Genomic DNA, 24381 nt, shown 5'->3' on the forward strand with positions numbered 1-24381 from the left:
GCAAACCTCCGAAAATTTTTCCCAATGTATTCATTTTCGACAATCAACACAAAAGTGGACGGACACAGTTCAAACCTGAATTGTTCAAGGGTCCCCTGTACTTTACCACTGAGGAAACTATAAACACAGAGAAGGTCAGAAATTTGCCCAAAGACACACAGCCAGTGAGTGGGGCACAGTCTGACACTCTCAAACTGGTCCTCTTTCCTTCAGACCGTCTAAAGAGGTACAAGAAAGGTGGCAGAGCCTTCATTCATTCAACAAATACCCAGGGACGGCCAACTCTGGGCTGGGCGCCGAACGCATAAGGCCGTGGGAACACTTTCCCCAGCAGGAACCAATGTCCTAAAGGGTAACAAATCCCTGCCATACTTCTAATAACCTCCCGATTCCCTGTCAGGTTAAAGCATCATCTTCGGTCCTGAAGGGGAAGCGCTGTTTTCTGAGCCCAGTTTGGGCGGGGAGGGAGGCGCCAACCCGCAGCCCAAGGGTTTTATCAGGTGCGCCGCTGTACACCTCGAGGAGAGCAGTGAAAGATGCTCCTGGCTTGGGGGCCTGATCTGGGTTCCGACCCCGGCTCCTACGTACACTAGCTGTGGCCCCTCGGGCAAGTTCCTCCACTTCTCTGGGCCTCGGTTTCTTTGCCTTTCACAAAGGGGATTCACGACAAGCCAAATGAGACAATGGCTTCAAAGACCTCGAACGCACTTGGTGCACCCGAGGATCTGACGCACGGGGACAGAGCTCAGTGAATTTCAGAGAGCGCTCCTGTCGCCCACACGATCCGAGCGCAGGAAAGTGCGGCACAGCAAGCCTTAACCTACGCCGGAGGTCCACCGCCCCCCACCGCCACCGCGGATTCTCCCAATCAGAACCCCAGGAATCTGCCTGCCAGACCAACCCTCACCACCGCCCCGAAAGCGAACCACCTCCCGCGGTTCCCGCTAACCACCTTCTTACCATGGTTCCGCTTCTTGCCACCGGAAGTGAATCCCCTCTGCCCCCGGAACCTCTGACGGCGCGCGCTCGACCGTCATAGGACGCCGTGTAGGCGCATTGCATCCTGGGATTTGTGGTTCCGAAGGAATATCCGACGCAAGTCCCAGGTACCGTGGGAGGGAATGCTCCTCCCCCCAGCGTGCCCTGCGGTACGGGGGCTGGTGGGGGGCGGGGGGGGCGAACCCGGAAGTTCTGGGCCGAGTTCCTGGTTGCCCGAGTGGATGGAAACCGGCGACATGGCGGCGTCCGGCCCAGCGCTGTGCCTCTTCGACGTGGACGGGACACTGACGGCCCCGCGACAGGTAGGCGGCGTCCGGCGGGGTGGCAGCGGCGGGCGCAGACTCTCAGGGTGCTCGGAGAGATAGAACGGGGCCGAAAAGCGAAAAACTTATTGGAAAACGCAGTTCGGGATTTTGACCGCCTGCGCTGGATTTGAAGCCCAGCTCAGCCCTCTTGCCGGCTATGAGCGCGCCTCAGTCCTGTCACCTGCGAACTGTACCTTGTGCCCTAATATGAAAAACATAGGTGTCCAGGTCAAACAGACCTAATAGAGTCTCCGCTGTACTCTCTTGACAGCTGTCTGACCTTGAGCAAGTCACTTAACCTCAGTCTCAGCCTCCACGGACGGCTTTCAGTGGGGACCTTCCCAGTACCATATGGTGTTTGTGAAGGTCGAATGAAATCGAAAAAATTCGTAAAAATCTTTTGGGTACGGTGGGCCGTGTTCAGCAGTAGTCAGTAAATATTAGCCACTGCCCACCACCCCCTTTTCTCCACCCCCTTCTCCAGCGGGAGTGAGCAAGGAGACCTAGATTTTTTTCAGACTGCCTGCTGCGAGCCCCCCCTTGAACTCTTGGAAGCTTCCTTCCCACTTATAGATGTTGCTGCTGCAGGCTTGATTGTAGGTTTTGGTTAAGATCAGGATTTGTGGGGGCGCCTGGGTGGCTCAGTGGGTTAAGCCTCTGCCTTCAGCTCAGGTCATGATCTCAGGGTCCTGGGATCGAGCCCCGCATCGGGCTCTCTGCTCGGTGGAGAGCCTGCTTCCCCCTCTGTCTGCCTCTCTGCCTACTTGTGATCTCTGTCTGTCAAATAAATAAATAAAATCTTTAAAAAAAAAAAAAAAAGATCAGGATTTGTGATAAAGCTGACGCTGACCTCCCCCTTGCGGGGACTGGTCCTTGAACCACAGCCATTCAAACTTGAGCCGGGACCCAACCGACCTTCCTAACTTCACTTTCTATCCCTGCCTTCTTAATTTTGGCCGGAGGGTGGCAGTGGTGTGCTCCAGACGGCCACATTACCTGCGTCTGACCTGACATCATTTTGCCTTTCTGAGCCACACATTCGGTGCGTCTAGTGATGAAACTCAATGGCAAGTTCTTCAGAGGCCTTTTGTGACCCAGATTCGGTGACCAAAACACACTTCTGGACTGTTAGAGAAGCTCATGGCTGTCTGGAGCCAAAGTCAGCAACTCATTGTTTGTAAAGGCCCAGATAGCAAAAATTTTTTGTCTCTGCCAACCACATGGTCTGTAGTAACTACTCAGCTGTAATGCAAAAGCTGCCATAGACCTTATGTAGACACAGCATGGCTGTGTTCTAATAAAGCTTTATTTTATTTATTTGTTACAAAAACAACCAGCTGCTCAGTTTGGCCCATGGGCTGTGATGGTCTAGGGTTCACATTCCATACCTTTTTGCATGATATCACTGGACCTTCTCAACCTTTTCCCCTCTTTCCTACCATGTAGGATAATTTCTTTTACCCTTTTTTTTTTTAAGGTTGTATTTTTTATTTGTCAGACAGAGATCACAAGCAGGCAGAGAGAGAGAAGCAGGCTCCCCGCTGAGCAGAGAGCCCCATGCAGGGCTTGATCCCAGGACGCTGAGATCATGACCTGAGCTGAAGGCAGAGACTTAACCCACTGAGCCACCCAAGGGCCTCTCTTTTACACTTTTAAACATAAGGAAACCGAGACTCAGTGAAACCGTGACCTCTGTTTCTCACAGCAAATCTGGTACAAGTGTCTGGACTGCAGGGCATTGTCCTTTGCTAAGTTTGCCATTTTCTGCCACCGCTCCAAGATGGAAGCTGTTCTGGCTGCTGGTTGTGCCATTCCGGAAGGTACTTCTGCCTTCCAGAAGGAATCTGGATAGATGACCATGAAGTATGAAATAGCAAAGAAACTCACAATGTATTCCTGTAACACATTTGAAACATGATATTCTTTGCAGCAAACTGATCATTTTAACACTGAAAAAAAAAATAGTCTAACAAAAGAAAATTGTTTCTGGGTGCCAGGTGTTCCAGGTAAAAAATAAAAATATTTTAGCAAGAGATCTATTCATTATAGAATAATATAATACCTTCCCTCCTCAAAACATGCATTCCCAAACAGTGATAAGCATATTATAGTCCAGAAGCAGAAGAATGGGTTATCTTGCAGCTGCTGACACACGATATGATATAAGCAGATAAAATCTAATTAGAACGGAGTCCAGAGCTCTGCACATATCACTATTTTAGTAGAATTTTCTTGTGCTGAGTAACTTTCCTAAGAAAGGTTATTCCATCCAAAAACAGTTGAGATTTAGAGCAAAAGAAGGCGGTCCTAAACCTGACTAAATTATTTTCCAGCTTTATGTCATAAAAAATTCAAACATATAGGGGCATCTGTCTGGCTCTGTCGCTAGAGCATATGACTCTAGATCTCAGAGCTATAAATTCTAGCTGCACGTTAGGTGCACATTACTTTTAAACCTTAAAAAAATAGGGGTGCCTGGGTGGCTCAGTGGGTTAAAGCCTCTGCCTGCGGCTCAGGTCATGATCCCAGGGTTCTGGGATCGAGCCCCGCATCGGGCTCTCTGCTTGGCAGAGAGCCTGCCTCCCCCTCTCTCTGTGCCTGCCTTTCTGCCTACTTGTGATTTCTGTCTGTCAAATAAATAAGTAAAATCTTAAAAAAAAAAAACCTTAAAAAAATAAAATCGAAATTCAAAAGAAATTAAAACATACAGAATTACTGCAAAACTAGTATACAGAATAGGTGTATCCCGGCCACTTAAAATCAGCCATGACTGACATTAACTTTTCTACACTTTAATTCTTTGATGTGCCACTTCCAAAGCCACAGTCATCATGGTAATTCACCCCTAAATATTTGTGCCTGGATCTCTTGAAGACATCTGTGGTGACCATAGTGCCATCATCATCATCACCAACGAAACGTGTCACCAGTTCCCTCCTGTTATTTAATGCCCCAGCTCAGCAGTCAGCAGACATTTTTCTGTAAAAGGACAGATAGTAAAGAGTTGAGACACCGCCAGCCATGTGGTGTCTGTCACAACTACTCGGCTGTGTGATTGCGGCCACAGACAGTACGCAAGTGAATGGATGTGGCTGCGTTGCAGTCGTACCTCGCGGAACCCGACGCGAGTTAATGCTGGCCCATGCACCCTATTCTGCTGACTCTTATTTGCCCCATCAGTTTTCCTCTATTGTCCCAAAAGAAGTCTTTTGTAGTTGGTTTTTTCAGAAGGTGAATTTTTATCCTGCTTTGACCTCAATTTCAAGCTTTTGGACCTTTCTCTTTTATTTTTACCCAGGATGACTTATAAAGAATTCCTTGTGATTAGCAACACAGAGTTATTTGGGAGGATCACAACAACTTTGGTCTGTGATTATTTTGCTCCAACAACCTCTCCTGCTGTGGGTAGTTTAGATGCTCTGTTATGCTCACAAGGAGCTGGATCTTACTTCCTGTCAAAAAAATATTTGCTGCCCCTCGGAAGTGAGAAGGGGCCTTCTAACACACACACACACACACACACACACACACACACACACACACACACACACTGCAGACAAGCCTGATGGCCACAGTACCACGGAGCTCATCAGTGTGCACTGGGGTTAAGAGAAAAGAAATTGCAGCTTTGGGTTCTGCTTGAAGACAGAAGTATTGCATTTTTAATGTTTTGTAATCCAGGGCATCTTCCCCACTTCCTGCCATGCTGACGTCAGGAGTCTTCCCCATTTCCTGCCATCCTGACGTCACGTGGAAGCCGGCCACTTGGAGGGCTCCAGGACCCATTTTCACAGTCATTGATTCGTAGAGGCTGCCACGGCACTTCTAAATTTTGTCTGCGAAGTTGAGATTCCACGGAAGGTGTAAAAAAGTGTGTGTTCTGTTATAAGCCCTTCTGTACAGTTTTATTAATCCTGTGTGTATATTTCTCTAAAATGTTGTTGTTGTTTTATTTTTTTAAGACGAAAGAGAAGATTTGGGTGCCTGGGTGGCTCAGTGGGTTAAACCCTCTGCCTTCAGCTTAGGTCATGATCTCAGGGTCCTGGGATCGAGCCCGGCATCGGGCTCTCTGCTCAGCAGGGAGCCTGCGTCCCCCCTCTCTCTGCCTGCTTGTGATCACTCTTTCTGTCAAATAAATAAAATCTTTAAAAAAAAGAAAGAAAAGAAAAGGAGAAAATTGAACTCTAGATGTTTATGTATTGAAGTTGGTTTTTTGTTTTTGTTTTTAATTTCTGCTAACTTCATTTCTAAAGATACCCAGTGTGAGGGCCTCCAGGCTGGCTCAGTCAGTGGAACATGCCACTCTTGATCCCGGGGTCATGAGTTCAGATCCCACATTGGGAGTAGAGTTTACTTAAAAAATAATAATAAGTTAGGGGTCCCTGGGCGGCTTAGTTGGTTAAGTGTCCTACTCTTGATTTCAGTCAGGCCATGATCTCAGGGTTGTGAGATCAAGTCCCGCATCAGGCTCCACACTGGGCATGGAACCTGTTTAAGATTCTCTCTTTCAAAAATAAAAATAAAATAAAAATAAAAAATAAAAAATAGATACCCCATGTGAATATACAATTCAGATTACTAAAAGTAACAAAATAACTTTTAAAAAATGAATTGTGATTTGTCTTAATGCAGGAATATTTTTTTCATGTTCATAACTTCTATTTAATTAGTCTGCAGTTCGGACTTCAACTAGCAAAAAGTTACACCATTGAGACCACTGTCGATACATAAGAGCTTTTCTTTTAGGAGAGACTAAAAAAATCGTGTGCTCTTGCTGTTGTACTTATTTATTTTTGGTTTTGTATTATTATAACAAATCAATTCTGAATGTCCTCTGTAATCTTATCATGTTTTGTTCTAAAATAGCAACTTAAACCCGTAAGTGGAGTACAGTGTAGCATTTGAAAGGAATGTTCTAGATCTTTGTGTATCGGCATGGAACAGTATCCCAACTCACTGCTAAAAACACAAGTCACTGCCTAAGACCTAGAATGAGTCCACTTGTGTGTCAGAAAATAAGACCTCTCTATTTTTGCACATGTAGGCAAGTATGTGAATGCAGAGCGGAAGAGCTAGAACAGCACACAGCAGCTGTTAATATATTGCTTGTGTGTTTTAAGCTAGGTAAGAATAAGTAAAATTTAACACATTTTTTTCTGGTAAAAAGTTGATTTCCCCATATCACAACTAAAACATTTGGACTCACTACAAACCTAGAGCCTGAACTGGCATATATGGAAGTCAGGGTTGTATCACTCTTTGAGTTTCAGTCTCCTGGTTACTCTATGGCTCATGACTTTTTATTTTCCTTTTTGAAATGTAGAAAATTACCAAAGAAATGGATGGCTTTCTACAAGACTTGAGGCAGAAGATCAAAATTGGTGTGGTAGGCGGGTCAGACTTTGAGAAAGTACAGGAGCAGCTGGGAAAGGATGGTAAGTTGCCTTTGGTTAATGGCAGCTTCCTGTGAGGACATTGGGACCTGTGGCCCTGAAGTGTTTCAGGCAGCCTCGAGCCCTCCTCCCCGTGTGGCAGGCTTCCTGCTGCCTTGTTCGGACAAACATTCTCTCTGCTTTCTCTTTCCTCTGTTCTTAATGTTATAAATAAATTTCTGGAATTGGTGGTGGACCACTCGGTTCCCAGATACATGGGTGGGGTCACCCAGAAGTTTGAATGTGTGTGTCACTGCCTGGAATGCTTTGCCTTATCCCCGTCCACTCTCTGAGCTCAGTTCAGTCCCCATCTCCTGACTGTCCTTCTCACCCAGGTGTTCAGATGCCTTCCAGGTCTGGGGGCCTCCTCTCCGTTGCTCTAACACAGTGTTTCCCAGAGTTCCCTAATCATGGGACACCCAGGCTCTTAACCCTGCCTGGTGAACCAGAACTTCCAACGCAGGCCCCAGGAAGCCAGGGGTTCTTATTGGCCCCTTCACTGGAGATCCTGAGGTCTCTGGGGCCTGGAAATCATATTTTAGCAGCCCTCCCAACCCCCACCCCAGGAGATTGTGATGCACAGCCTTGCCAGCAGGACACGCTCTGCATGTTGCAAACTATCTAGTTGTCCGTCTGTTTTTTCTGGAAGACTCTGACTCTGCATTACTCATCTTGTAGCCCCAGGGCCTCTAGGGTGCCTGACCTCTAAGAACTAGATGGTGGAGAGATGGTTGAGATGATCGTTCTTTGGGACACTGTTGACATTTTGGGCCCGATCATTCTCCATTGTGGGGGGCTGTCCTGTGCACACTGTAGGATGTTGAGCAGCACCCCTGTGGCCTCCACCCACGGGATGCCAGGAGCACCTCCGTGCCCAGTGTGGCAACCAAAAATGTCTCCAGACATTGCCAGATACCCTGTGGGGGGCAATGTCACCCCCAATGGAGAACCAGTGTTTTGACTGTAGTATCCTACAGTCCAAATCGGTGTAGGCTGTCTTTATTGGATTAGTGTATTGGACGAGCATAATCTATGCATTCTCTCCAAAGCTCTCTGTTCTGCTTACTCTTCCATTTTTCTCGTAGATGCTGTACTTAGAGACACTGAAACAACATAATGGGGCACATTAAGCCCCGGAAATCCTGTTACCCGGCTCTGATGGCCCTTTCTGCCTCTGGCCATATTTTTAACCACAGGCTCAGAGAGGCTTTATGTCCGGGTAGGGCACTGTCTGTAGGTTTCAAAGAGTGTGAGTCCGAACAACAGACTCGTAACCTTCACAAGCTAGAAGAAAGTTGAAGACCCAGCTGTATCAGAATCACCTGGGGAACCTGTGAAAATACAGATGTGAGGGCCCCACCCAACACAGGGCACCCGGGAGTCTGCATTTTAACAAGCAACTAAAGTTCGGGAACCCATTTAGAATTATATGAGTGGTCTCCAAATCTGGCTGCTATAATATAAGATTCACCTAAAGACCTTTTAAAAAAAAAAAAATTTTTTTTTTTTTAATTTTTTTCAAATTCTGATCTTTAGCCTGGTCCTGCATGTTCTGATTCAGAAGGCCTGAGAGCAGAGCCTGGGAATCTGCACATTTTCATCACTGCCCTGGTGATGCGGGTCCACAGAGAGGCTTGGGGGCCGTCCTTGGCTCACATCTTCCTCTCCAGGTAGAGGGGGCTGAAGGCAGAGATCTGAGACGACCCGCCACCAGGTCTCCAAACACCAGCCTGGCCACCATCTTGTACATTTGTAATTAGAGTCTTTTTTTTTTTAAGGCGTTTTTTCCCCACCTTCGGAACCTGTTAAGGCGAGATACCCTTTTACAGTCCTTATTGGAGTTTCCCTGTTTTATCGGTGCGACATGTTGATCAGGAAAGAGAAACCAGCTTCAGTTCCTTGCACACTGACTTTTCTCTTGTTTTGGTTCCAGTGGTTGAAAAATATGATTATGTGTTTCCCGAAAACGGCCTGGTTGCATACAAAGATGGGAAACTCTTGTGTAAACAGGTAGGTTCTAGAGTATCCAGACGACTATATACTATTATTAAAATGCTTTCCAAAAAGCTCTTTGACACTGGATGCTTCTGGGGAGGTGTGTCCGGGAGGTGAGGAGCCGGGGAAGGAGTGAACCTCTACCCTGTATTCTTTTCTACGTCTTGAGTGTCGAGCCCTGTGACTATCACATATTCCAAATGGTTAACTAAATTTCAGCATTGTTTTTTTAAGGATACTTAATCTGATATTTCTGTCGTGCTAGCAGAAACGAGGGCAGGCTGCCTCACTACAAGCATTTTTAAGAGGTACTGTGTAGCCTTTGCTAGTAACAAGATCATTCCACTCAGACATATGAGAAAGCCTGAGTGGAACAAAGATACTTTGTCAGCGTCTGTAGATATTTTAATTGAATAAAAGCAGCAGTGATAAACTCTTTGGGCCTTCCCTGAAGCATTCGAAAGATAATTTGTACAAAAATCTTGAGTCATGAAGCAGGAAATGCTTTAACTAATGCCCTTCGTGGTTTGCCTTATGTTTTCACGCAGGGAGAGAAGGAAAAACATAGCGGGGCATGTCATGCTGGCCACGTCAGCCTAGTCACCCTCGCCAGTAGTGGCTAAAGCCCCGGGTTTGCTATAAAGTTATTTCAAAAATACCTCCCCCAATTCAAGTAACCCCAGTGTTTTCTTTATCTAGAGTATTCAAGGTCACCTGGGCGAGGCCCTAATCCAAGATCTAATCAACTACTGTCTGAGCTACATCGCAAGAATTAAACTCCCGAAGAAAAGGTGGGTTTGGGGGGCACCTGGGTGGCTCAGTGGGTTAAGCCTCTGCCTTCGGCTCAGGTCATGATCTCAGGGTCCTGGGATCCAGCCCCGCATCGGACTCTCTGCTCAGCGGAGAGCCTGCTCCCTGCTCCCTGCCCCCTGCCTGCCTCTCTGCCTACTTGTGATCTCTGTCAAATAAATAAATAAATAAATCTTTAAAAAAAAAAAAAAAGAAAGAAAGAAAGAAAAGGTGGATTTGCTTTCAGCAGAGGCTGTGCTGGCATGGGGAGGAGTCGTGCTGGCATGGGGAGGAGTCGCACTGGCTGGGTAGGTGCTGACTTTAGTCCCGGGCCCTGTGCTTAGTTAGTAAGACATTATTGGAAACCTTCTAGTAGAAGAGTAAATCCATAAACGACAGCATTTCCACATGATGGGAAGCAGAAACTAAGATGCTTGCCAAGACTGTGGGTCCGGGGGAAGGCCTGTAAGAGCAGTGTGAAAAGCAGCATCAGCCCTCGATCCAGGAGCCACCTGGGAGCCACCCCGGAAATCCAGGCCAGAGCCCACACACAGCCCTGCTCGCTCAGCCCACGGTATGACATAAAATCTGCATTAATTGCTGTCATTTGGAAGTTTGACTTCATGTAGTAAAATACCATCACCTCTGGCTTCAGTGTTCTCTGAAGATCTGTAATTTCAAGTTAGCATGAGATCCCCACCATGAATTCAGGCAGCAGGAGGCTGCATTGGCCTTGAAGCAGGCCCTCAGCTCAACAATGGGCCTATGTCCCTGGTATTTACAGGTGGCTGATGGCTCAAGATCAGCGCTGTGTGCGGAAGACAGAAAGGACCCAGGGAAGAGGTTCTAGAACCTCACAGGCATCAGCATTTAGAACTAGAAGATACTTCCATGCACATAGTCACAGAACCCTTAAATTGCATTGTAAGGAAGTATAGTTCACGGTTATTTGAGCTTTTAAAAAACTGTTTTGAGATTCAAACTGGAAACACAGTGGGGGAAAATGTTTTTTTGGGTTGTTTTTTTTTTTAAATCTTCAGAGTAACTAAAAAAAGTGTTAAGCTGTTCTCACGTTCTGTGATCAGAGCAACCATTTAGTAGCAGCTAGCCACAGCAGCTGTTTCGTCGGAATGACGGAGGCTCACCAAGCAGCCCTCAGAGCCTTTTCCCATAGCTTTGTGTGGTCAGACCGGTGGGTTCAAGAGGTCACTAGCAAAAATGTCAGGCGCATGAATTTTCAGATTCCTCAGGGAACTTGAGAGATGGTAATCATTTTCATAGCTCTTTTTTTTATTATTATTATTTTAATTTGACAGAGAGAGAGCATAAGTAGGCAGGCAGGCAAAGGGAGGAGAAGCAGACTCCCCAGTGAACAGGGAACCCAACGTAGAGCTCCATCCCAGGACCCTGGGATCATGACTTAAGCCAAAGGCAGACGCCCAACCAACTGAGCCACCCAGGCCCCCCTCATAGCTCTTTATTGACGATAAAATTCACTGTCCAACAGAAATAATGTGGGCCACATGGGCAATTTTAAGTTTTCTGTAGCTGCACTAAAAAAACCAAAATTAATTTTAATCATATTTTATTTAATTCAGTGTAGCCAAAATATAGTCATTTTAACACATAGTCAACATAGAGCATTTCGAATGAGGGTGACATTCCTTTTTCATGCTCTATCTTTGAAATCTAATCTCAGTTCAGATTAGCTGCCTGTGGCCCGAGGCTACCCTGTGTCTGAGCCCAGCCCAGTGAAGTGTTGATCATACCAGCCCCTGCCTTCTGGAAATTTGAGCCTGCTTACCCATCTGTAAAGTCGTCCACACAAATAACATCTCTCCGGGGCTCGTCCCCTTTCCTCTCCAGGGGTACTTTCATTGAGTTCCGAAATGGGATGTTGAACGTGTCCCCAATTGGGAGAAGCTGCAGTCAAGAAGAACGCATTGAGTTTTACGAATTCGATAAAGTGAGTCCCTCCGACACAGCCTGGGTCTCTGGAGTGGAGGAAAGATGTGTGGCCTGGTGGCCGGCGGCTGAAGGGTGCCTTCTGGACTGACATGCACTAGACAATCGGTGTCTCCTTGTTTTTCTCAGAAAGAAAACATCAGACAGAAGTTCGTAGCAGACCTGCAGAAAGAGTTTGCAGGCAAAGGCGTCACGTTCTCCATAGGTACGGTGCACTCGGGCCGGCTTCCGGCTTCGGTAACCACCTGCTAAGGGGGGTTGTGGGGGCCAGTGAGCTCTTGGAATAGGGCTGTGCCTGGTGTGAAGGTGGGCAAGAGGGGTGCAGGGGCGAGCACTCCTGTGTGGTCAGCCCTCATGGAGACTCTCCCTGGCCGCCGGGTTGGGTTCTAAAGTCTCACCTGGCAGGATTCCGCATGCACCCCCCGCCCCCGCCCTGCCCCGGCACCTCTCTTCCTGGCCCAGAGTAGCGCTCAGCGGAACAGATTTGAAATCTCATCATGCGTGAGCAGCAGGGATCCATAGCAGCCAGTTGGGTTGGTGTTACAGATCAAGAAACTGAGGCCCTGGAGGAAAAGGGGTCTTGTCTGAGCCCACAGAGGTTGTGTCTGCAGTGGCAGACCAGCATGCGAGCGTTTCTGTGTCCGACAGAGTTCTTCCCGCAGCGCTGGTGTCTTGGCCGGCCTTGGTCTTCCGTAGAATACACTTGTGAGATGCTTGAAGCAAACGCACTTCCGGCAGCGCTGATGGGTCATCACGTAGAGCACTGTTTTACCACCTCCCTGAGCGTACAGTTGTAGGAAAACTCGAATTGCAAAGAGATTACGTCTGCTAGAGCAGGTAGATGTTCAAGTGTTCTTGAACCGCGATGTGAATGTCTCCCCGACAAAGCTTTCCAAGGGTTTATCGCGCCTGAAAGCTTCCCGCGAACCACTTTGCACCTGCTTTTCCTTTCTCCTGTGAGATGTACCGCACGCAGCCCACTCTGGGCCTCGCCCCCGAGAGCCAGAGCGTATTAAAGCTCGGGGCGGCCCAGCTGGTTGAAGCTGTTACCGGATTTCCCACCAGCCTGCTTCCTTTAGACCCATGCCTTTGGCGCAGCGCTTGAAAACAAACGCATTCCTCCTTCTGAGCTGGCGATGTGTCTTTTGCTTTTCAATTTTGGATGAAATAATGTTGGAAAAAAGCAACGTCCCATTAATTTCTAGAACCAGTCCCTAAAATAGCGTAAATAGCGAATCAGGGTATTAAAAACCGACCTCAGCCCTCCAGTTGCTGATGAGTAGACCGCGCATTGGGTTCAGCCACATGCCCTTCACCTCTTTCCCGCCTTTAGCTTCTGTGTCTTCCCCCCTTGGCAGGAGGCCAGATCAGCATCGACGTCTTTCCTGATGGCTGGGACAAGCGGTACTGCCTGAGACACGTGGAAAATGACGGCTATAAGACCATCTATTTCTTCGGGGACAAAACCATGCCCGTAAGTACAGGAGCGTATTTTGGAATTGGACTGTTTGGTTCGGGCTGGAAAAGGGGACGTGGACACGTGGGCCTTTTCCGCTCCGCCACGCAGTACACACTGGCCCAGCTCACTTGGAGCAGGAGCTGCTTTCCCCTGAGAGGGGCGAATCAGCCCCCCTCCCTTTGCGCTCGGACAGCAGACACCTCAGTGGGGTCGGTCACAGAGCCCTTTCGAGGCTCACTTTGCGGCCTTCCAGAACACCTGCCCCAGTGCCGCTGTCCAGTCCTTTGTCCACTTCCAGGCCCTTGGCCATTTTTAGGTCATTTTTCCACTGTGGTTTTCCCCCAGGGACATTCATTATGAGTTGGGCACAAGGCATCCTAAATGGTAGGAAGACGGGGAATCTCAAGAGTCTCAAACTCAAGAGACCGCATTAGGAACTGTGTTAGCGGTGCGCATCGCACACACAGGGTTTGGGGAGCTGTCCCTGATGGACAGGTGCTGGACTGAGTCTAAATCGGGGCTGAGAGCAGAGCCGTGTCGAAGGCCAGCACCAGGAGGAAGACTGCGGAGGAGGGATTTCCCCAGAGCCACTGTGGCAGTAGGACGGGGCTCTTCTTGGGACAGGTGGGGCCCTGAGAGGAGGCTCGGCACCAGCCACTCACTGCCCAGGCCCCTTCCTTTAAATTCCTATCGCCCTCTGGGCCCCTCCGCCCACTTCCCTTCACATGCCGCCAGGTGATGGGAATTATCTTGGCAGCAGAGGTCCTGGTTCAGGCTTCGTGGCCATCCTGCACCCAGCAGGTATGCCCTGGACATTCAGAGTTTGCTTACTGTCTGGTCTGTGATCCACTGCAGAGTACTTGCCGTTCTGCTAAGGTTTTTCTGGGGTGGACCTACCAGCCTTTCAGCAAGGTCCCCACATAAGGTCTTCTAGCATTAAAGAGACTTCTGATCAATATAGGCTCGTGTCCATCCTTCTAAAGGATAAAACCAGGACTCGGGGCGCCTGGGTGGCTCAGTCGTTAAATATCCAACTTGATTTCAGCTCAGGGTGTGATCTCGGGGTCCTGGGATCCAGCCTTGCGGCGGACTCCCCATTCAGTAGGCAGTCTACTTGTCTCCCTCCCTCTGTACTTTCCCATGTTCGCATTCTTTCTTTCTCTCTTTCTCTCTTTCAAATTAATAAATCTTAAAAAAAAAAACAAAACGGAAAGGGTAAGTGACTTGCCAGGGTCACACAGCCCGTGACAGAACTGGTGGCACCAGAACAAACTACCTTGTCTCTAAGCACGCAGGCTTTCCAGTCCAGCAGGCCATCCCTCCATCGTGGTGGGGAACATTCTCTTCTAGTTCCCGGACCGCATGGTGCTGCTTTTCTGGAGGCTTGTCCTTTAGCCTCGTTCTTAATGACAGAGAGAAGTGGTTTGCAACCGCGTCCATTTGGTGAAATTCTTTGGCTGCAGAAATGCTTTTGCGTCGGACTTTGATGTCTTGGAGAAAGCGAGCTCACGCAGTCACACGCGGGATCTTCGGGATGGCCGGGCGCCTCTGCAGCCCTTCCGGCCCCCTGCCCGCTCCGCCAGGCTGGGAAGAGAGCTGCTGAGACAGGCGAAGCCAGGTTTTTCTCTGTGATGACACTCTTGCTGTGTGCAAAGAGCCCCCAGAAGCCTCACTGGGGACTTTGCAGAATGGAATGTGGTTCTTGAGATTAGCAGAGAATGCCTGCTTTGGGGAATTCTCCATCTGGAAACTTGAGCACATCGATTCTGTTTGGTTTTGGGTTTCACCTACTTTTTAAAGGCAGATACTTCTCATGGATGGTTTTTTTCTGATTCATAATTAACATTCACTGTAGAGCATGGGAGAAAGTTCAAGGGAGAAAGTGTAAGTCACATGTGGTCACAGCTGATGCACCTCCCAGTCTTTTCTCTGTGGGCGTCTGCGACCCCCAAAGTGGACCCTGCGCGTTCACTATTGGATTTTCTGCTTTGTTCTCGTACCTATTTTATTTACCCATGTTAGTGAATCTCTTTGAAAACGAGGTTTCAGGGGCTGGATGACCCGTTTTCCCAGCAGAGGCCCTGGGACTGTGCTTGTTGACACCGTGGTGGCCGATCTCTGCCCTCTCTGACGCTGCTGTCGGTCGGTGGTTTCCTGGAAATGGGAAGTAACGGTCCAACCATCTAAACCTTGAACAGGCATAGAGCCATCCAGACACTAGCTTTAAACTTGTCATATTCTGCGATAGATTCTGAAAGCTGTTTTCTTCCTTCGCGTCAAGGCGGATGTTTTCGCTGGTTTCCAGGGAAACAGCACTTGGGCTGAGAACTGTCAGTAAAAAGCCATTTCCCAGGGGCGCCTGGGTGGCTTATTCGGTTAAGTATCTGACTCGTGATATCAACTTGGGTCTTGATCTCAGGGTCATGAGTTCGAGCCCCATGTTGGGCTGCATAGTGGACGTGGAGCCTACTTCATTTAAAAAAAAAAAAAAAAAAAGCTATTTCCCTGCCAAGCGCCACAGGCTTAGAGGCCTGCCTGGCAGCCTCTCCAGCCCTAGCAGCCGCCTCCGTCTGGGGGGATCTGATGTTACATGGAGCCCCTCCCCCATTCCCTGCTTGGAACACCCTCAGAGAGCAGAGTGAAGAAACTAGACATTGGCCGTTGCTTTTCTAAATGCTTGGCAGTCCTGGACTGACTGTCAGTCCCTACCCCCCTCCCCATCCTGCCCATCAGCCACAACAACCAGGGTCTGTTAAAACCCAGCTCTGAGTATAGCCTCAAGGCTCCAGGCCCAACCTGGAGTGCCTTGGTTTGGTGCAGGGAAAGGGATGACCAGGGCACAGAGAGGCACCCCACACTGCTTTGCATGGCTTCGGGGCAGGGAGGGAGGTGGCGGGGAGACTGCCGCACCTGACTCCGCCCCACCCCCAGCCTTTCCGTCTTCCCCGGCTAGACAGCTTCTGCTGGCTTAACGCTTCCTGGCTTTCGGGCGGTTGGAACATGAAAACATTCGAACAGTCATGAACATCGACAGCTGATTGACTTTGACTCAGCAGATGCTTTTGGGTGATTGAGTTCTCTGTCCGCTTCTGTGCTCGGGACGGGCACACGCAGAGTGGCAGGACTGGGGGGCACCGTTGCAGGAGGTGACCGACGACACACAAGGTAGTTTGTGCACACGGCAGAATGCCCCATGGCCGTACAAACCGCTGATGCAGACCGATCTCTGGGCTGTTCTATCAGGCGAGCCACGTAAGGTGCAGAGCAGTACAAGTAACACGCGCCGCTTTTGTCTAAAGAGGGGGCGTAATCTCTCTTCACGTGCTCGTAAGTGCATAAAGGGAATGTGAAGGGACACCCAAGAAGGCAGATGACAGACCTCCTGAGAGCTAGGGACAAGGATGGGAGAGACACTTGGCACTCCGTCCGTTCTTTAAATTTTGAACTCCACAAATGTACTCTCTGTTGAAAAATAAAGCTTTAAAGTATCAAACTGAGAAAAGGAAGAAAACAAATTTTTGGTTTCTAAAGCACTTCAGTGTCAGACCCTGAGCTGGACCCTTGGACATTCTGTCCTCAGGTCCTTGGGCAGCCTGGCGGGACGTGCGGGATGGGCGGCAACAGGCTCCACGCAGGGCCGGGTGCGGTGCAGGTCAGTGACCGGGCGGCATCCGGAAGCCTCTCGTCACTCCCCCACATCGCCTCCAAAATGCTATCAAATCATTCAACAGTTGGTTTTCCACAAACGTTAAAAAGGAAAATCTGGCTTTAAAATAAGCTTTAGGGACACCTGGGTGGCTCAGTTGGTTAAGCAGCTGCCTTCGGCTCAGGTCATGATTCCAGCGTCCTGGGATCGAGTCCCGCATCGGGCTCCTTGCTCAGCTCTTGCTCAGAGGAGCTCCTTGCTCCTCTGCCTCTGCCTGCCATTCTGTCTGCCTGTGCTTGCTCTCTCTCCCTCTCTCTCTGACAAATAAATAAAAAATCTTTAAAAAAAAAAAAATAAATAAGCTTTAAACAAGTCCCTATCGGCCTGGTGGGAAGAGGCAGCTTTGAAACCCAGAAGACCTACAATCTGGCCGCCGCTGCCCACAGGGTGACCACACACATCTCTGTGTCGTGAGCCGTGGTACCCGTTAGCCCCATGGGGATGCAGTTCTTCTGAAGCGGTGGGAGGAAAGGGAGGTCCTAGAGGGAGGGTGGCTAGCCCAGGGCCGGCTCAGGAAAGGCAGCAGGACTTGCTTCTCCCAGCAGGGAACCAGCCGGCTATGAAGTCTGCAGCTTTTAATAAAGTTAAGAAAAGCTCATCCAGTATGAGATTCCTCTGAGAGATTGGGGCCTGTAGGGTGGACGGTGTGTGTTAACCAGCAAACCTTGAGTTCCTGCGCAGGCTGCAGACGGAGTTGGCCATTGGCCCTGCTCTGGGCGGCCTGGCCCTGCCTGGCATCTCCTGCGCTCACTCTCAGGATGCCTGAGGGCTGATGAGAGCACCGAATGTGTCCTTTGTGCAGACCTGTCCTACTATTCGTGCGTGTCAGTGTAAAATCTGAGACCCAAGTCTTGGGGGCTAGTGGCAGGTTTAGGTTAGCATGGAGAGAGGGGTGTTCCTTGCTCCCAGAGGGACCTCAGGAAAATTGCTGCTCCCTGAGATCTGACTGGAGGAAGTTGAACCGGGTTAGAGGTTCCCACCCAGCTGAGGGGGTGCTGCCAGTTCCCCTGTGGGAGGACGGGAAGCAGGACACTAGACCGGGGGGACACCATGAGTGCGGGTATTTGTTGGGGTCCCTGCTGACCCGCCTTCCTTCTGGACACCAGAATCTGTGGTCGTGTCACTCCTGAGATCAGGGCGGGGGGAAGAGGACTGGCTGGATAAACCCTGAAGAAGCAGCAGCCATTGCTGTAGCTCTTCTCTTCACGGGGACACTGACTCCAGACCCCTAGAGTGTGGCCAGCCCGCAGGGAGTCCCCTGGTATGGTCACTGATGGCTACAAATCAGCATCTCCTGTAGGCACGTCCATGCCCGGTCCCATCACCCAATGCTCAGCCCCGTTTGGGGGATGAGGGGGTACGCCAGACTCATGAGCAGACCCAGAGGGTCACCCCGGGAGCGTCAGCAGGACAGCAAGCCGGCTTGCTTTCCACCGCACGGTTAGTCCCCAGACTATAAGCCACTGGGTCCCGTCCTGGAAGTACTCCGAGTCACCTGATTGTTTTCAAAACATCATGACCCTGGGGCCAGACTGGTTTTGTGTGTTTGTTTTTTTAAGTGTAACAGTTGACTTCTTTCTAGGAAAAGTCAGTATAGTTATCTAAGGGCATACATTTTTACCAAATATCTTCCTCACCAGCTAACGATCACGGTTGAGAAAGCAGCTGCATACCAACCACACAGCACGTACTCAGATCTGTTTGGCTTTTCACGCCGTGGCCTGCAGGCCAGGGGTACTGGCCCTAGAAGTGTTGGTACAGCTCCCGTGGTGACTGTCACCACAGCCCAGGGAGCACCACCCCCCCTCCCCGGGGCTTTGAAACTGAGCCCTGTCCCTTTAGCCTTTGTACCCTGATACCTAGAAATTTGATCGGTCCTGTTACACTGCCCGGAGATGAACAGCCACATGCGGCGGAAGTGGACTTGCCGGAGTGGACCTGAGCCCCAGATGGGTGTTCCTAGCAGAGACCCCCTCGGAGTCCAGCGGCCCGGCCCTGCTTCCTGCCCAGCAGGGCCCACAGGCCAGGGACACGTGATTTGTGTTCCCTTCCTCAGCTCTCCATCAGGATCCTCGGGGTTCACCGGACACCCCCCCCATCGGCTCAGCAACAGCGTGTGCAGAACACAGCCGGGTAACGGGGAGACCGGACCCCACTCAGCCCTGCCGTCTGCTTTTCTGTGGTACCCTCAGCCCTTCGCCTCAAATATTTAAATATTAATGGGCTGTTTACACTGAGCTGGAGGCCTCTCCTCCATCTGGCATCTGTCCCGGCCCGATGTGGTCTTCCCGCTTGGTTCCCTTTGTCATCTCTCAGAAAAGCGTCTTCCCCACCCGGACCCTAGTGACCTATGCAAATCTGGTGTTTGGAATTTGCAGTTCTCTGAAGCCTGATTCTAGAGGAGGGCGCTCACACTAGCTCGCCTTGTGCTTCTGCTTCTCCTGACCTCCCTCTGACTCCGGTGTGCCACCTCTGGGAGCCCCAGGGAGCTCCAGAAGAGCCCAGGTGCCCTGGCAGGAGGGGAGGTTAAAGTCTGCGGTGCGTGGTGCTGGTGGTGCCGAGACCGAGTCCAGAGAGCCGCCCCGTGTGGACCAGGTCTCCCGGGAGGAACAGGTGGGGCAGCTGCTTCGGAGTCCTTCCCTGGGGCAGGGCGTCTGCAACCCGCCCCCAACCCTGGCTGGCCGCACAGCCTCCTCGTTGATGTGCTTCTGCTCCTCGTCCTCATCCCCCACCTGTCCGTCCTGTAGAAGGTGAAGCTGATCGTGTCCCCTGGTTGCAGCTTTGCGGGTGGCTTGACATAAAATCCCAAGTCCTTACCTACCTGGCCTGGTGGGCCACTGAGCTGACTTCCGGGATGTGGCTTGTCCCCTCCCTTCCTCTGCTCACTGGTGCCTCCCTTGTCACTCTAGGTTCTCTTCCCCTCCGTTCTCTGCCCTACGGAGTTTCTCCCCTCCATCTCCTGTCCTCTCCCTGCCTCTGCTCTGAAGGTTCGGTTTGCCTGGTGGGTAGTAGGTGCTCCCTGGGCTGGTTGGGCTCATGTGTCAATCCAGACTCCTCCCTCCGGAGTGAATGAGTGACAGGAACTGAATGCGTCCCCGAGAGATGGCAGGTTTTTCTGGATAGTTCACAAATCTGTTTCCACGACGTTAAGTTCTCTGTGGCGGTATTTTACCTCCCGTGCTATTCGTACGAGGAATCCGACTTTAATTCTAAGCATTACATGAACTGGTTTCACATTTACTTGCTTAGGTGGCCCCTGGTGGGCGTGACGCCTAGAGCTGATCCAGAGCCACTTGACGGCACAGAAATCTGTGAGGCAAGGGCAGAACCCCAGCAGCTCCCCCAGTCAGCGCTGGGAAGGGACTTTCCCGGACTTGGCTCCAAGTTCGTGGCCCCCGACCTGACTCCTCCCCCTGGTGCATTTTGGGCCCCAGCAGCAGCCGCTCCTAAACTTCGGAGTGAGGTAACTCTCACAAAAGTGAGAGCAGTAGGAATTACCGTGTCCGTGAGTCCTTTAAAGGCATGTCAGGTGTTTCTTATAGAATCTTTAGGAGAAAAATCCATTTTTACTGTGCAGTTATTTTCTTTTTTTTTTTTTTAAAGATTTTATTTATTTATTTGACAGAGAGATCACAAGTAGGCAGAGAGGCAGGCAGAGAGAGGAGGAAGCAGGCTCCCTGCCGAGCAGAGAGCCCGATGTGGGGCTCGATCCCAGGACTCTGAGATCACGACCTGAGCCGAAGGCAGCGGCTTAACCCACTGAGCCACCCAGGCGCCCCTATGCAGTTATTTTCATCGCATTATAAACTAATTGATGTTTTGAGTTAGACCGTCCAGGCTTATGAGGAGAATCTCGGAAATTGCATGAGAAGCAAAGCAGGGGCTTTCCTGGAGCTCAGGGTGTGGGAACAGCGGCAAGCCCGCTTTATTCGCCCGAGACCGGGGGCGGGACGGGGATGCCGTACACACTGGAGGACCCACCCCCGTGGTGGGCCACGGCCCCGGATACAAGGTCTGGCAGAAGCAGTCTTGCGCTCCACTCTTGGAAGTGGCCCAGGGGAAGCACAGGCTGAGGGGCAGGTGCCGACCTGCGGCCCGGGGGCGGCGTTACCGCCCTTGCAGCAGCTGGCTCACCCGTCGGCCACGGTCCAGGCAGGGTCTACACCCTCTACACCCGGGCGTCCTGGCTCACTCGCAAGCCAAACACAGGAACTATTTAAATGTAAACAAATTAGAATCAAATAAACTCCATTCCTCTGTTGCCCTGGCCACGTGCCACCAAGTACTTGGTAGTCACCAGTGGCTGCTGTTGGCTCAGAGGCCCGTGTGTCCGTGTCACAGCCAGACGCCACGGTGGGCTGTCAGCCCTGCTGCGCTGCCTGTGACAACAGCCTGGAGCATGGTTCAAACAGTGGCAGGGACTGCTGTCACCTGCCGCGCTTGCTTTATGGAAAAAGAAGCCTCAGATCTTCACAAGAGCATCGTGATTGCTTTCAGAGGCATAATTACACGTTCCAAGCTAAATTGCAGTCCAAGGGAAAGTGAGAAAGCCCTTCTCGGTAATGCCTGGGCTCGGGTTGCTCTTCTCCCGGAGGCCCAGGTAACCGACCCGGCCTGCCTGCTGGTAAAAGGGCGAGTTCTTCAGTTTCATGCCACCCGCGCCCAGGAGAAGCGAGGCGCCCACATCTCCCCCGTGTCTTCACAGGGCGGGAATGACCACGAGATCTTCACCGACCCGAGGACCGTGGGCCATACGGTGACGACCCCCGAGGACACCCGCAGAATCTGTGAAGAGCTGTTCCCCTAACGGCCCCTTCCCTGAGGGAGGGCAGGGCATCCCGCTGACAGGCTGGAAGGGTCACCGTGGCCACACTCGGGATCCCTCCCTCCCTCACATGCCCGCGAACCCCAGCCCGTGCCAGGTTCCCCACACGTCCTGGGGCCTTGACGACGTGGCCTCCACCCCCAGTACCAGAAGCAGCCAGACTTGTCAAGAATGGGCGGAAGGAATGCCTCCAACCCAATTTTATTCCCCACCCCCGAGTCTCAGACCCTCCACATGTGCAATCACGGTACACACGGTTTTGGGGGAACCTTCCCCATCATTCTAGAATGATACAGAATGAATGTGCCCAGACCCTCCCTCCTCGTGGGTCTTGTGAACAATGTAACTGGCAATGTTCGGACCCCCTGTGTCAGTACGCATGGGGGCATCTGGTGATGAGAAAGGACAAGATGTTTACAGCCATCCCTCCCCGGAACAGAAGTCTGGTAACACCTCCTGAGGGGAAACTCTTGCCCGCTGTCAGCCCAGGAGGACTCTGAAAGCAAAGGCCCTGTGGCCACCAGGCAGGACTGAGTTCAGCAGCACATGGGATGCAGACCGCAGCATGGCCCACAGACAGGTAGCCACCACGTGACCACTGACCCCCAACAAGGTTGCCTCTCGGCTGGCCTGCAGTTCTGGGGGCGAGCTCTGAATTCACTACACCTAGGACAGACTGCTGGGGCTCCGCCCCTCGGGATGGGAGCAAGTGGGCCGCAGCAGCCCTGCCCCCAGATGCTAGAGCCTCCCTCCCCTCTGCTTTCTCAGGGATCACTTGAGAGGCTGGATCGTTAACAGAAAAGGAGCTGCACGGCTGCACGCAGATCTTCATGTGGACCTGCCTGCCTGCCCCGGCCTCACCCAGACCTGGACCTAAGGGGTGGGAGCCGTCCGACGGTTGGGCCTGTGACCCTCACTCCGTGCTTTGAGTTCAGCGAGGTCCTCGTGCTGCTGGAAGGCAGCCCATGGAAGAGCGCTTTCCAAGAAAACGGTTCCCAGGTCACTTTTCAGTATCTGGACTTGTCAGGACCCGCAGACCCACAGTCCGCTCCAGTCCACAGCATGGCCTCTGCTCAGGCCTGGCCGATCTGAACAGGGGTCTGTACCCCCGCTGCCCCACCCTCACCCCACCAGGTGCTTTCATCTCCACAAGCCTCCCAGGCCCCACCAGGCTTGTCCTGGCTGGGGGTCCAGTTGGGGGCCGTCTGCGCGCCCACACGCAGGGCCGACGTTGCTCAGTGGTTCCCAGGACTCAGCCACGCAGGCATACCTTTCCTTGCTGGGTTTTGTAAACGATACTGTAGCGACCTTTGACAATGCAAAGCGGCAAATTAAAGTTGATTTTATTGTTTCCTGTTTCTCATTCCGAGGCCTTTTTCCTTCTTTGACGGTTACCGATCAGCTGTGCTGTCGTCTCAGATTCTGGAAGGAAAACCCAGCCCTTGCAGATCTGAAGGCCACTGCTTCTGACACTCGTGTTCTCAGGGTTTCCACGGTGCCAGAGTTTGGTGCTTCTGGGCTCGCCTTCCTGCCCACGGGGTAAGGATCCGCAAGTTGCCTTACATTTTTAACAGCAGCGCAAGACAACGGAGTCTTACTGAAACTCGCCCTAACCTTTATAACTGGAGACACCCCTGCCTGGGCTGCCCTGAGCAGGTGCCCCAAGGTGTCAGGCTGGGCCCGCCCCTCCCGAGGGTCCCACTGTGGCTGCCTGCGGACACTCTGGGGCAGACCCCTGGGCCCCTTTCCCCGTCCCTGGGGCCTGCCTCTGTGCCACCAGCCATCTCCTCCGCCTGCCTCCCCTGCGCTGGCTCTGCTGCTGACCGGAGGCATGACTCGGGACGGCTTCATCTCGGCCTGTCTGCTCCTCTGTCGGGCGGGGTATGGCCCCTATAGCACACACCAGCTACCTCCAGCCAGGCTGTTACTACCTCCACGAACCCCGGGAAGCCTGTAAGGCAGGCACTACCAGCCCTGCTGTGCAGGTGTGGGTAAGTCACCTCCTCAGCTTTCCAGAGCTGGCAGCTTAGACACCACAAGAATCTTCAACACAGTAGCTAAATGCTGAGCAGGAGGGCAGCCGAGGTGGGCCCTGGAGTGAGCGGCCCCAGGGAGGGCACAGCCGGGCACTCCTGAGGGAGAAGCCCCCAGGAAGGCCCTCCTGTATTTCACTGAGGTGCCTGCACTCCATCCTGAGGGGGAGGCAGTTGGGGGGGTGGGTAGCTCAGGATCTGCAAGACACTTGGCAAGGTCTCCAGCCAGTGGGTGGGGAGCGCCCCATCGGGAAGACTTGGCAGATTTGTCAGGGTGGAGGTGGCCTTGAATCACTTCCTCTCCAAGGGCTGTTTCCTCTTCCCCCACCGCTCCTTGACCTTGGCCTCATCAGGCCACTTGGGCTCCGTCCCACGGCCACCCACCCTTCTCTCAGAGCTGGATTCCTGCTCCGCCTGCAGGTTCTCCCCCAGATGACACTGGCCCCGTGCGGCCCTCCGACAGAGCTCGTTGTTTGGAATAAATGCCTGCTTTGGCTTCTCCCTCAACAGGTCCCTTGGCCTGGTTGTAACTGTTCAAACACACTTTGAAAACCAGTACTGCGGTAAAAATACGCTGCACCTAAAAATACGCTGCACCGTCAAAAACGACCTCCCCTCCCTCAGGAGACACTGGCTGGGCAAGGCCTTCCCAGGCTGACACGTAAGTCCCACCCAGAGCAGCCCCGCCTGCAGCCCCGTCCCCCTACACCCTGCACCTCCCCACTGTGCGCCTGGACACCCAGGCCCTCGGCCTTCACACCTCCCACCACCAACCTCCCCTCGGGCCGGCCTGCCCCTGCTCTCAACACGCAGACTCAACACAGTAAAAGTTCAAGTGCTTCCGCGGAGCCAAGTGGCATTTTGTTGTCACGA

The 24381-nt window shown here is 51.6% G+C and overlaps 1 protein-coding gene across 6 annotated transcripts; it reads left to right on the forward strand.

Moving 5' to 3' along the window:
- Positions 1-1096: 1096 nt before the first annotated feature.
- On the forward strand, positions 1097-22878 carry PMM2 (phosphomannomutase 2). 6 transcript variants are annotated; one of them, XM_047712647.1, is made up of 8 exons: positions 1097-1301; positions 6628-6739; positions 8670-8746; positions 9431-9522; positions 11387-11486; positions 11615-11690; positions 12844-12959; positions 14358-14736. In XM_047712647.1, the coding sequence occupies exons 1-8, from the start codon at positions 1122-1124 to the stop codon at positions 14574-14576; spliced, it is 972 nt and encodes a 323-aa protein (XP_047568603.1). In that variant the 5' UTR covers positions 1097-1121; the 3' UTR covers positions 14577-14736. The 6 variants fall into 6 exon arrangements, with proteins under 6 accessions (XP_047568603.1, XP_047568604.1, XP_047568607.1 ...); XM_047712648.1 differs by lacking the exon at positions 14358-14736 and adding an exon at positions 21251-22838 and having other exon boundaries at positions 1099-1301; XM_047712651.1 differs by lacking the exon at positions 14358-14736 and adding an exon at positions 22846-22878 and having other exon boundaries at positions 1103-1301.
- The last annotated feature ends 1503 nt before the right edge of the window (positions 22879-24381 follow it).

Source organism: Lutra lutra, chromosome 18, assembly GCF_902655055.1.
Source record: "Lutra lutra chromosome 18, mLutLut1.2, whole genome shotgun sequence".
NCBI classification, from domain to species: domain Eukaryota; kingdom Metazoa; phylum Chordata; class Mammalia; order Carnivora; family Mustelidae; genus Lutra; species Lutra lutra.

Excerpts from the sequence above, each read along its gene's own strand:
- PMM2 (XM_047712647.1), top strand. The coding sequence starts at position 1,122 with ATGCTCCTCCCCCCAGCGTGCCCTGCGGTACGGGGGCTGGTGGGGGGC. Across the intron at positions 8,747-9,430 it reads GGAAACTCTTGTGTAAACAG|AGTATTCAAGGTCACCTGGG; the intron begins GTAGGTTCTAGA and ends TTCTTTATCTAG. Across the intron at positions 11,691-12,843 it reads AGGCGTCACGTTCTCCATAG|GAGGCCAGATCAGCATCGAC; the intron begins GTACGGTGCACT and ends CCCCCTTGGCAG.